The sequence below is a fragment of the Borostomias antarcticus genome, assembly GCF_949987555.1.
Source record: "Borostomias antarcticus genome assembly, chromosome: 17".
Classification (NCBI taxonomy): Eukaryota; Metazoa; Chordata; class Actinopteri; order Stomiiformes; family Stomiidae; genus Borostomias; species Borostomias antarcticus.
In genome coordinates, this window is record NC_140250.1 from 22,580,619 (window position 1) to 22,593,571 (window position 12,953).

The 12,953-nt window shown below is 46.1% G+C and overlaps 2 protein-coding genes across 3 annotated transcripts in view; both read right to left on the bottom strand.

The window, feature by feature from the left end:
- Positions 1-5,400, bottom strand: part of tfcp2l1 (transcription factor CP2-like 1) — a 12,894-nt gene extending 7,494 nt beyond the window's left edge. For both annotated transcript variants that reach the window (XR_014630842.1, XM_084452192.1), the window contains exons 1-7: positions 5,250-5,400; positions 4,226-4,374; positions 3,205-3,278; positions 1,567-1,672; positions 1,194-1,300; positions 296-448; positions 1-100 (exon numbers count right to left, since the gene is read on the bottom strand). The exon at positions 1-100 is cut by the window's left edge and continues 11 nt beyond it. Coding sequence is in view for 1 of the 2 variants with exons in the window: in XM_084452192.1 (XP_084308318.1) it covers positions 1-100; positions 296-448; positions 1,194-1,300; positions 1,567-1,672; positions 3,205-3,278; positions 4,226-4,374; positions 5,250-5,311 (751 nt within the window). In the remaining variant the exon portion in view is untranslated. The remainder of the gene's footprint in view (positions 101-295; positions 449-1,193; positions 1,301-1,566; positions 1,673-3,204; positions 3,279-4,225; positions 4,375-5,249) is intronic.
- A 732-nt stretch (positions 5,401-6,132) lies between these two features.
- Positions 6,133-12,953, bottom strand: part of clasp1a (cytoplasmic linker associated protein 1a) — a 73,129-nt gene continuing 66,308 nt past the window's right edge. The window contains exons 35-39 of the mRNA XM_084451494.1: positions 11,889-12,079; positions 11,291-11,419; positions 10,300-10,506; positions 9,732-9,848; positions 6,133-8,868 (exon numbers count right to left, since the gene is read on the bottom strand). Of these exons, the coding sequence (XP_084307620.1) occupies positions 8,782-8,868; positions 9,732-9,848; positions 10,300-10,506; positions 11,291-11,419; positions 11,889-12,079 (731 nt within the window). The 3' untranslated portion in view covers positions 6,133-8,781. The remainder of the gene's footprint in view (positions 8,869-9,731; positions 9,849-10,299; positions 10,507-11,290; positions 11,420-11,888; positions 12,080-12,953) is intronic.

Sequence of the window (12,953 nt, forward strand, 5' to 3'; positions counted from 1 at the left end):
TGGTGGTTTCGTGGGAAGGCTGATACTTCTCCCTGTCCAGGAGGGACTTTTTATCAATCTTCTCTCTGTCCGTTTTTAGTTTACGATCCGCCCCTTTTGGCTGTCGTGAGAAAATGAGAAAGCGGTCACATGCAGAGTTTACCCATGATGCACTTCTCTGAATGGGACTGTCTTTAAAACACAGACACACACACACACAGTACACGCATGCGCGCACACACACACACACACACACACACACACACACACACACACACACACACACACACACACACAGTCTATTGTCGGTCTGTACCTTGAAGACCTTGACTTGGCAGCTGGAGGAGTGGACATGCTCCAAGTAGTCTCCATGTTGGTTCTGGGTGAACGTGTCTATCTGGATACGGAAGGGAACCCCCTTCTCCCCTCCATGCTTCCTAGGAGTGAATTCCGTGCTGATGCAGTTGACCTGTAAATAAAGTAAAATCGTACCACACACAGCATAGATTACTTCACATGACCATAATGTATCAAAATCAATGAGGCTCTTAATGGGTAGGGAAGCTAAACAATCCGGATTATCTCATTTATTTATTTTAAACAAATTATTATATTTCATTTAAAGCTACATGAGATAACTAGGCACTTTGGCAGCCCCTCTGGTCGTGATAAAATCGGCACTGCGTTTTAAGAATTATACTTCCCACAATCCCCCACTCACTCGCTGTAATGATGGGGGGAAAAATGATAAGAAACGCGTGTGGCGCAGACTGGATTGGAAGATTGTAGCTACTTTTTGGAAAGATGGCTTCAATGCAGGTTAATACCGGTCTTCTTTCTTTTATGTGCATGTAGATTTCGTTTCGCGGGGCAAAGTGTTTGTTGTCTTCCTGATATTGTGACACGCAAAACGTGTCACTTCCGTTTCCACCACAAGATTTCCTGCCAGTGTACTAGCCAGTACACCGAAATTCTAAATTAATACATGCAGTCTCATGTCATGATTTTTGGGGTCTTGCTAAGGCCAATTCATAAACTAATAGCAAGTAAAGGTGAATATTAAACCATAAAAAGTTATCTCATTGAGCTTTAAAATAAATTATATGGGGAACAAGATTCATTTTAATTACACTTTACCATATCAATAGGATTCAGAGAGCTCTATCGATTCCCAGAGTGGACTAAAGAGTGCCATCTGGACCCCTGGCGCATACCTGGATGAATACAGAGGCATTCTTCACGGGGTCCCAGAGGAACTCAATGGTGTTGAGCTGCAGGGGGTGTGCACGAGGCTCCACGATCCCCACCGACAGGGGGATATCTGGACACAGCCAATCACAGTCAGTAACAACCAATCAGGAGGAGAAAATATGTGTCGGTCAAGATGTCAATGCCTCGATTGACATGCACAGACTACTGTAGCACTCACACACAGAGGACACACAACTTGGGGAATCCTCCAATGTTACAACAACTGTTGTTACACGTTCTGTTGGTTGTTTTCAAGGAGGTCAACACCGTTCAAGCTGTATTTCTGAAGCTGTATCGCGTGCAGAGACTGTTGCAGATTCAGACCGGAGAACTCACCAATATCCAGGATCCTGTCGCCAGGGCGGTTCCACCTCCATCCCTCGAGCTGCTGGTGTTCTGTGTACTGCAGCCGACGGTCGTGGAACACCACTCGCAATATGCTCTGGAAAGGAGCAGATGCAGGCGTTAGTGAGGTGCGCTGTGACCGTCCCGGGAGCAACCTGCAACTCACACCTCGCCAAGGTCACATCCTTTGGCAGAGCTCTTTAAGGTTCAGGCATCGAAATTCACGCGAATTTCATCACCCTTAAGCTCAGTGAAGTCACACTTTAAAGAACGGCCACAAATTCCCATGGTGTCAAAGGATGGAAAAATGTTACATAGCAGGTACAGTAGCTGCCTTTATAATAAAGAGATTTCCGCAGGCAGATAGAGCATGTCTACATAGCCAAGCGCTATTATTGGATAAATCCAAACAGCCATTGAGGAATCAGTGGTAGTTGTTTGAAGTGTCACCATTTGAGGGCTTGGCACAAATTGCATGTTGCTTTATGTATTGTGGATTAAGTTAATTGCGACCTTTAAAACCAACTAGAACATAAAACAAATCGTAAAAATTAACAACCTGCAAAAACAAGCAGCTACCATTCAACCTATTAAAGGGAAACTCATGCGTGACTGGCTGCCCATATTCCACGGCCATAGACAGGACACGTCATTGGCTGATGGAGAAGCCACCTGTTCCATTCTTGTGTCTCCAGGCTGCTTTCCTAAACATGGCCGATATAATAGTCCTGACAGCCTGACGACAAAGAACTCTCAAGTGGATGCACTGAGACAGAGCGAAATTCAATCAAATGACTCATTTTCTCCTAATTTACCTTCATGGAAAATTCACATGGGAAGATAAAAGGCAACGCTTAAGTGATTTGATTGAATTCCACAGTCAACGAGTTTCCTTTGAGTCTTGTTTACATACTGTAATTGAAAACACTTACAAGAAAACATTGGTTCAACATATCACAACAACCTGGTTGATAACATACTGAGAGTATAATTGGTTCCTAAGCTGTACTAATGGGGTTTATTCATAAACCAGAGGCATATTCAGGTTACCGCTTGTTTTCATTGCAAGTAATGAAACACAATTCTACCCAAACATCTCGGAAAACAGATATTAATGGATACTGAAGAACAACAAAGGACTATTACTGGTTCTTCAATAACATACAGTGCATCTGATTCCACTCCTATACCAAGACATACTGTATGCATTTTAACATTTGAAAAAAGAAAAGCGATACATATTTTCCAACCAAGATGTCCGCTGTTATGAATAAGTCCCAGTAGTATAGACAAACGGTACCGTGCCTAGCTGCACGTTGAGACAGGCGTTAGGATAGACGACTTGAAGGCGTGTGCTGTGTGTGAAGTGTCGTACAGTATGTTGAGGTGAAAGCTGAACTGTGTTAAGTGTGTTGAGAAGTGTGTTGAGTTGAAGAGGGGGAGAAGTTGGGCGATGGTACCAAAGTCAGCAACGATGGTAGCGTTACCCAACCCCCGAAGTGGAGCGGAGGGTTGAAGGGTCGCCTGTATGTTGACAAACCAGGAAGACTAGTACATATAAACAGAAAGAAGACGACAGGAAGAGGTCACATGAAAGTCAAAAATACACACACAATACCTTTAACCTACCTTTACACATTTGCTGCTTATATCTGTATACTCCACTAGTTTTCTGTTAAGCATACGGATTTCGTAGGACTGACCTACATTTTAAGACATTAAAACAAACCTGATTAAAATTGAAAAATGGGAAATCAATCAATCAAAAAATAGAAATTGAGTCAATTCAAACACCTTGCTTGCCAAATGTCAAGGTTAGCCCCTAAAAACCCCCCGTATTCTAGCTCCTCCTGATACAATGCTTTACACCTTATCTGAAACCCAAATGTTCTATTCCCACGGTTATGTAATAAACTCTATTAACTGAAGATCTGTATTGTCAATTTTATTTCAAAATGTCAAATTATCAGATCTAAAACCTTCCTTGTTGTTATGCCAGTGCCATTGTGTCTCAACTCTCACCCATTGAAAGAGTGCTAGTTCTCCTGCAGTACTCCTCTATAGCTACGCTAACTATTGCTAGACTGTCTAAGTCATATCCTGCAACAACAATACTTTAGAGTTAAATCAGAGGGAAAAGTGTCAGTTTACTGCTAACAAATGGAACCTTATTTGGCTACATTAACAGTGATGATGAAACAGAATGGATTCAATCCAGCTGAGAATGATTTAGATTAGACCAAGAAGATGTGAGAAGATAAGGAGTTCGAGGAGAGAAGAGGAGGAATGTGCAGTTCAAGATAAGAGATGATGAAAGTCATATTCACACCCATGGAAGAAAAGCTTTCATGATTCAATCACATCTTGATAATTCCATATGCCTGATAAGTGGTGTATAGGTAAACAAGAATGGCAAAAAGAGTGTGTGTGTGTGTGTGTGTGTGTGTGTGTGTGTGTGTGTGTGTCGGTGTCTTTAAAAAGTGTATCAACATGTTAAGACTGAGGGTATTGGATGGTGAAGCTGAATGGCAGTAGTTGTGTTTTACCATGAAAGATAAAGTATAATCTAGGATTTATGTTTTTCTGGGTGATAGTGGTGTGAGCTCAGTCCTAAGCATGAAGGCACGTGCTAACGTAGACAGATAGCTACCTTGGTTGAGATAGGTCAGGGTCTCTTCTTGCTGTTTTACAGCCGGTGATGTGGCTGCACAGAGAACATATTGGAAAGGGGAGAGTTTGGTGTCGTTCTCTGAAGCGCGGTGTTCCTCCTCTTGTTTTAGGAAAGGCGCCAGTGCCTCTCTGGGAGGAAAAAACCAACAGTTCATCGTTAGAGGTTTACTCAAAAATCAGGAATGAGGTGAATAACTTATCTTTCTACGGGCAAACATTTATCTAATCAGTATCTAATCTGATTAGATGATCTATCTAATCATCCATGCCTTGAAGGGGGCAAAGGTAAAACACACACACACACACACACACACACACACACACGCCTTTCCTTTCATAGCTGACTGCTATGGTGAAGCAAACCCAGGTCCTATGTAAGTAGACTACAATACAAATTTAGACCAGGATATCAACATGATCAAGAGGGATTTGGGCTTACAAACCTCCAGACAAGACTAGCTCACCACGACAGCATTGGTCCAAACCACCTCCACAAGAAATACCACATTATAGTTACACAACAATAATTAATTACCGATTCATTAGCCTAGATGGCCTATAAACCGTTCGATATTTCATCCATCATTTACAAAACACTTTGCGAAGGCAACCGTAAACACCAAACCATTACCCAAGTAAAGAATCAATCTAAACAACAACTCTGGTCTAATGAAAGACAAGAACGAACACCAGATTACAGCTAAAACACCTGCACAGTCGTACTTTACAATCAAAGAGTTAATTTGCAGAAACAGATATGTGCATTTTGATAAATAATTTTTTCAATCAAATGTCAACATCAATCAATTAAATATCAATTAAATAACAGTTTGATGGTTTTGATTACGTAAAGAAGAGTAACCCAACTGTAATTTAATTGATATTTAATGTTGACATTTGATTGAAAAAATGATTGATCAAAATGTATCAAAATGCACATATCTGTTTCTGCAAATGAACTCTTCATATCCTTTCTGAGGGCCGCGGGGGTCGAGCCATCTTACCGGATGTAGCTGGCTGAAGAGTGCTGGTGGTAGGGTTCAGGTTGGGAGTGCCAGAACAGCATGGTTCCCCGTGGTCCGTCGAGCAGCAGAGAAGGTGGGGGGCGGGGGGGGTCGGGCTCCCTGGACGCTGACTCCCACAGGTGCTGTAGTGTGTATGTCTCTGAGAGGTGTGCTGGCAGGGCTCCTGCCTCGGTTTTATACCCCGCCTCTTCCCGCCCCTCTCATTAGCATACCTTACATGACCTTTGAGAAGAGGACGGTCGGAACCCCCCACCGGCCTGGCAGTGTATTCTCATACAGTAGGTCTGACAGTTGACTTCTTAACTGTTGATGTCTGATTGTAGCATTCGGATACTGTAGATGGTCTTAAGCCATCAGACAAGGCGCCAGACTGGACCTGTAATATTAGGATGGTAGCTGGTATAGACCGTTCAGAAGTGGAAGACTATTTTAAACACATTTTGTTTTTGTTGCGTTTGTTTGTTATTTATGAGGTTAAGGGGAGTTTCATAAAAAAGTGCATTAATCACAAATCTGAAAAGTAAACGTTATGAAGCAGACACTACTGAATAACCCAGGCTACTCCTCATGCCTCGTCCTTTAGGGCAGAGGGGGGCAGACATCGCGACCTGAGGAGTGGAGCTCCTCTGTCCTGGTTAATGTTTACACATAAGAGCATAAGAACACCTCAGCACTCCACTCTGTTTGTCCATGGATGGGGGCCCAGGAGTCCCGTCACATTCCTATGCTGCTGGTAACGCTGTGACAGACGAATACAAAGACCTCGGTGCCAAAAGACGATCAGGAGACAACCAACAAAAATAATCTAGTTTGTTTGTTTGTTTGTTTATTTCTAGAGCAAACAAATTTACAACGTCGCAAATCTATCACAGGTGGCTGTTAACCAAACCCTTCTGTACAGTTGTCATGAAAAACGAAATAAAATAAAACAAATATAAATACAGACGTGAATATTACATGAGAAAACTGGACAAATGAAAGACAATAACATGCATAGTGAACAGGAAATACCTTACTGTACTGACCACCAAGATTATCTGGACCAGTTAACTACTGGTAAATCGTCTTGGTTACCAGCATACCCACTGCTGATTGGCTTGTCCCCTTACATAAAAACAAACAGATTGGCTAGCGATGTGATAGTGGCCCCATTGAAGAAAGAAAGCAATTTGGTGATCCGAGCCTGTTATATGAATGGGAGAAATGCCAGATAGTACCTATAGGCAAACATTCACAAATACAGTCCGCACCCAACTCTATAACTCATGTAGAGCTGGGATGCCTGGCATTCTTCGTGTTATATCCAGTTCACAGCCGTCTTGACGACAGGCATGGTGAGGTTTTGGTCATCTATAGGGAGCTCATTGCGTGTATTGTGACACATGGCTGTAGTACAGTAACTCGCGTGTCCAATCGCCCGCGCTCATCTGGAAAAGTCGACTAAACTGACGAGTTTACAAGTGACCTTCGACAGCCGGAGACGGGGCCCGTAGAGGAAACGGGGCCCCTAGAGGAAACGCGCTGGCTGTGCAGCCGCGGTACATGCAAGCGTTTCGCCCACGTGCAAAAAAGGTGAGATGGCCAAACTTTTTTTTGATTTATTTCATCGTAGGAAAATTGCGAAGCGGTGAACAATGTTTATGTACAAAATACTGGACTTGTGGTGCTGTTATTGCAGAAAGCTGTAAATACATGAGAGAGTGGGATGAGGAGAGGTGTGTGACGAATATCATGAACATATTTGCATCATTGTGGGTCAGTTTCGTCAATTCGTCTGTTTTGGCAAAGGCCTGTTTAATTCACGGGGGAGACGGGGGTTCACGTTGTGAAGATGTGAAAGCCACAGTACCGCACCTCCGGCTCCTCTCCTCAGCGTCCAGTGATCGGACATGAGGGTGGTCATTCAACATGAGGCCCGGTAGTGTCTTGAGATTCTGACCCGACCCCCCAGCCCTGCTCCGGTACTGAGCTATTTACAAACTGTGGTATTAACTCACCAGGCTGTCCTTGTTCTTTAAGCAGCATCATTGTGGATTTATAGCGAAGAAAAAGACCATAAGGGCGTGTTTATGAAACACGTAAAGTAAAAAAAAACATGATGAGGGGGCTGGACTTCACCTCAAACCTGATTATAAGTTTGTTTTTGAGACCAATTCAACCCTAGATTGTCAATGTCTTTTAGTTGGAAAACAAGATTGTTTTACTTGGTATTCCTACAGCACAATCCTTTTGTGAAGGTCAAATGATTGGGTGTTCAATTATAAATTCTGTCACCATTACAGGTATGAAGACAATCTGATTTTCTCCGAAACAAATTTGAATTATAAAATCGAGCTTAACTCTACCTTGGCTTTACTGAGCCTTCAAAATAAAAACGAAAAAATCCATAGGGTCAAACATTTCTTCTTCAAAATGTTTAAATTGAAATATGCCTTAATAAATGTTACGTGATTAATAATTGATTTTGATTAATAAGTGATTTTTTGCTCTTTCCATTTCTATAATATTTTGATTTAATTTCACTGTTCCCAAACCCACAACTTCTGCCAGATTCACAGGGGCTTTCCATTATCACTGGGCCAGCCAAATGATTCTTTATCACAAACCAACATATCCATGGCGTGGGTGGAATTACTGTACTTCTGTCTCTTCAGAAGGTGATCATCCAACTGAACCAGCTGTATTATAGGGATGTATTGGCTGAATTAACACCTGGCTGGATCATGATTGGACCATATCAGAACCTATCATTTTGTTCCCTCAAATTACAATCAGAAAGACTCATAAGACTTTTCTACATTGGAATAAAACGCCAGCGAAACTGACGCAGATGAGCGGGACTCTGAAAGCCGACGGGGAAGCGAGATAGAGGCCCCTGGTTCAGGACGTCGGGGTGTGGATGAGGCCTGGATGAACGGATGAGGTTCAGGACGTCGGGGTGTGGATGATGCCTGGATGAACGGATGAGGTTCAGGACGTCGGGGTGTGGAGGAGGCCTGGATGAACGGATGAGGTTCAGGACGTCTGGGATGTGGATGAGGCCTGGATGAACGGATGAGGTTCAGGACGTCTGGGTGTGGATGAGGTCTGGATGAACGGATGAGGTTCAGGACGCCTGGGTGTGGATGAGGCCTGGATGAACGGATGAGGTTCAGGACGTCGGGGTGTGGACGAGGCCTGGATGAACGGATGAGGTTCAGGACGTCGGGGTGTGGACGAGGCCTGGATGAACGGATGAGGAAGCAGAGGGGAGAGGAAACGCATGGAGGAGCTGGTTAAAGAAACGAAGCTGGGGGACCAGGATGGGGGAGGGGTCTGACGCAGGGGGGGAGGAGCTCAGAGAGGGAGGAAGGGGGGCGGGGGGGGGTTCTGGGTGGGAGAGGCACCGCTATGTTCCTAGTTCAGATTGAAAGTTCTAGGTCCAGGGTCTAGGTCCGGGCGGGTCCATTGTGTGTGCCCCCCCCCCACCATCGGCGGCGGGCGCACAGACGAGGGGTCCCCCCCTGTCCCCCTAGCTGTGAGAGGACACGTCGGAGGAGCTGCTGCTGTTGCTGTTGGTGGTCTGGGCTCTCTTGATGTACAGGTTCAGCAGCTTCATCTGAAACAACCACAGGCAACGCGCGTCGTCTCAGAATAGAATCAAATAGAAAACGCCACAATAGAACGCAGTTAATCACCCATTTGAAATGTTGTCTTCTCTCTGCTTTCAATATCCATCCCCCTGACACAAACATTCACACACACATGCACACACACATTCAAACACACACACAAGAAAGTAGTTCGGCGTCACGCCTAGCACAGTGCCAGATGGCCGCTTGCCCACAATGTGAAAAATGTGTAAATTGTCAGAGAATTGACACTAATCTAGTAACGGCTGAGGCCAATCATTCTGTAGGCTATACACAACTCACGTTCCGTCGTTTAATGTGTCTGGGAAATACCGAAAGCAAACAATTTGACTTCTGAGAATCGTTTGAGAATCATCCACCTGGTTTGTGTTCATCTGCTAATCTGGTGAGCGTGTTCCCCCGGCTCATTGGCCACGGCCTCGCAATGGTCAGGGGAGTCTCCAGGCTCAAGCAAGGTCTGAAGGCTAACTTGACCGCGGTGTTGAGCTAGTGCTCTTTGACCGGGGTTAACTAGCGTTGAGCTAGTGTTCTTTGACCGGGGTCAAACCTCAGAGGGAAGGGGTGGGGGTGTGGGGGGGGGGGGGGGTCGCCCCTCGTGACGGACCTCGGTCCTGCTACCCAAGGACGAACGCCGCAGAAAGTGGGCCAAAGATACACCTCTCTCCGCGACCGGTTGAAACCGGAGTCGAAATAAAACATGAGAAAAAAAACATAAGGGGGATGTGTTTATGGCGGGGGAGGTGTGTTTGCGCGCGCGTGTGTTTGTGTGTGTGTCTGTGTGTGTGTGAGGACTTTGAGCTCGCACACACATGCCGGTAGATACAGGTACCTTGCTGCCGGTGAGCTGGGCCAGGTGGGGTTTGAGCTCTTCACCAATCACGGAGTAGATGGCCACCAGGCAGAACACACTGGCCTTGCGTACACTACTCTCTGTGTTGTCATAGCCCTGGAAACACACAGACATCATCGTTGACTGGTGATCAGAAAGACACACACACACACACACACACACACACACACACACACACACACACACACACACAGGAGTCCCAGGGAACGTGGGAGGAGTAGCAGAGGTGTGCTGGAGAGTAGAGTACAGGCAAAGTTCAGGTTACAAATAAGGCAAACTGTTCCCACTGTCCAAATATGACTCTCTTGTCCAAATATGACTGTGGAACTACTAACAAAACGCCTCCTTTTCACACATCTTAAAGTCTCCTGCACACGAACAGGGCTGATGAACTCTGACCTCAAGAAAAACAATATCACAAAAACAAAATGTCACCGACATTCTCAATACTGCACATAGCAGAACGCGCGTGAACAAGCTTACTGCGCTGCGCGTTCGATTGAACGGCAGCCGTGGCGCGCGTGTGTGTGTGTGAGTGTGTGTGTACCTGCAGCAGCCCGGGGATGATGTCGGCCAGGAGCGTGATCAGGGAATCCTTGGCGATGCGCTCGATCACCTTGGTCTGCATCTTGATGGCGGCCAGGTTGATGGGGTAGTCGGCCGTCTGGACGATGGGACACAGGACCTTGATACACTGCTCCGGGTGGATGGACCCCGCCAGCGTGACCGCCGACTCCTCCGCTGCACGCACCACCTGCATTTACATCCTTTATTTAGTTTTTAAAATTTTACATTTAAATTTAAATTTTAAAAATACATCGCAGGGGCCCAAATATAGTCCCATCGCTATCTTTCTGATGGGTCGTTTAATAAGTGTCACATTTTATAGATACGAACAAGCATCTAGGATGTACACAACATGCTTACATGCATACATACACACACATTTATATACAGGTATGATGGTATAATATACATAGTAATGATGTACAGTACGCATACATTAAAGCACTAACACCAGGATAATAATGGAGGAGATTGAGCAGTATTTTGCAGTCTGCTTTGCTTGACACTTGGTCGACCCCATAATCCTCAGGCCTCTGACTACTAACCTATTGACACAGACACACGCGCACAAAGCCCCAAACACACACACACGCGCAGTATTGATTGAGATATGGCCAGGCAATGCATCGCCAAATATGACTGTGGAACTACTAACAAAACGCCTCCTTTTCACACATCTTAAAGTCTCCTGCACACGAACAGGGCTGATGAACTCTGACCTCAAGAAAAACAATATCACAAAAACAAAATGTCACCAACATTCTCAATACTGCACGTAACGGTTGCGCGAAACAGAACGCGCGTGAACAAGCTTACTGCGCTGCGCGTTTGATTGAACGGCAGCCGTGATCAGAAGATCAGAAGAGAGTTCTCCACCAGACTCTTCCCAGACAGAAAGCACTGGACGCAGATGTGGGCAGTGCGGCAGGCCGACGATGGGGGGGGGGGGGGGGGGGGGCGGGGTTCCGTACCTCCTTGTGGGGGTCTTTGTGGGCCTCCAGGGTCTTCATGATGGTGAGCTCGGCGTAGTTCTTGAAGCGGGCCGGCTGGTTCCTTAGGATCTCCTTGAGGACGCGCAGCGCCAGGGCTCTGATGGTGTACTACAGGGACACAGAGACAGAGAGGACAGAGGACAGGACCACATGAACACACACACTATACAGACGCGCGCACACACACATACACACAATATGTGTACAGTATAGACACACACACACACACATATTCCTGAATGGTGCAAGCACACAAACACATTCACACACATATAGTGTCTCTCACAAACACACGCACACACACACACATTCCCGAATGGTGCAAGCACACAAACACATACTGTACACACACGTATAGTGTCACACACACACACACACACATATTCCCAAATGGTGCAAGCACACAAACACATACACACACGTATAGTGTCACACACACATACACACACAAACAGACACACACACACACATTCCCAAATGGTGCAAGCACACCAACACATACACACACGTACTGTATAGTGTCTCACACACACACGCACACACGCACACACACACACGAGGCGAGCGGGGGACCTACATCTCTGTCCCCCAGGGTCTCCAGCAGCAGAAGCAGGACAGTCTTGAAGTGCTCGTCCCACACCGCCAGGCTGTCCTCGCGCGTGACCTTCAGCAGCTCCACCAGCGCCCCCTTGCGCTCCTCCACGCGCTCGTTGTGATTGGACAGCTCCTTCAGCAGGTCCGCCACCAGGTCCGAGTGGTCCTGGGAAACTGGCGGGGCGGACAGACGAGGCACGCGTCACTAGCCTGATGGTGTACGTTAGCGTGACTAGCCTGATGGTGTACGTTAGCGTGACTAGCCTGACGGTGCACGTTAGCGTGACTAGCCTGATGGTGCACGTTAGCGTGACTAGCCTGATGGTGTACGTTAGAGTCACTAGCCTGATGGTGTACGTTAGTGTGACTAGCCTGATGGTGTACGTTAGCGTGACCAGCCTGATGGTGTACGTTAGCGTGACTAGCCTGATGGTGTAAAAGCAATATTGTCTGCATGGAACGGGTCATGATATTCAAGTATAATTCACGGTCAGGTTTACCGGTACAATCTCATCCCTCACGGTTAGCGTCAGGGCCTTGGTATTAACTGTTAGCCGCAACATGCTAATCTACTAGCTGACAAACAGCATTGAGACTGTACAGCAACAGCGTAGCTTAATTTTATTTAATTTATTTATTTACATTTTTACCTTCATTTAACCAGGCAAGAAATTAAGAACAATTTCTTACTTAAAATAGCGGGGGAAGGGGGAGGGGCTAGTGGAGGGGGAGGGGCTAGTATGTTAGAGGTCAGAGGACGCATGGGGATGGGACATGAAACACTGGAGACACAAACACAGTCCTGTCACTGACTACCCTCTTCTACCCACTACTACTCAGCCGTCCTGTACTGCGCTGGGCCAGGTCGTCTCTCCCAGACAGACTTTTCCAAAAATGGCCGACTGAGGAGCCTGACCGTTTCAGCTCAGCTAGGCGGAGCAGCGAGAGACGGGGAGAGGACGGGGCGGGGGGGTTAGTCAAGGTGGGGGTTGGTTTTACCAGGAGCAAAGCCCTTGGGGAGCACCATCTTGTTTTCACCACCCTCCTG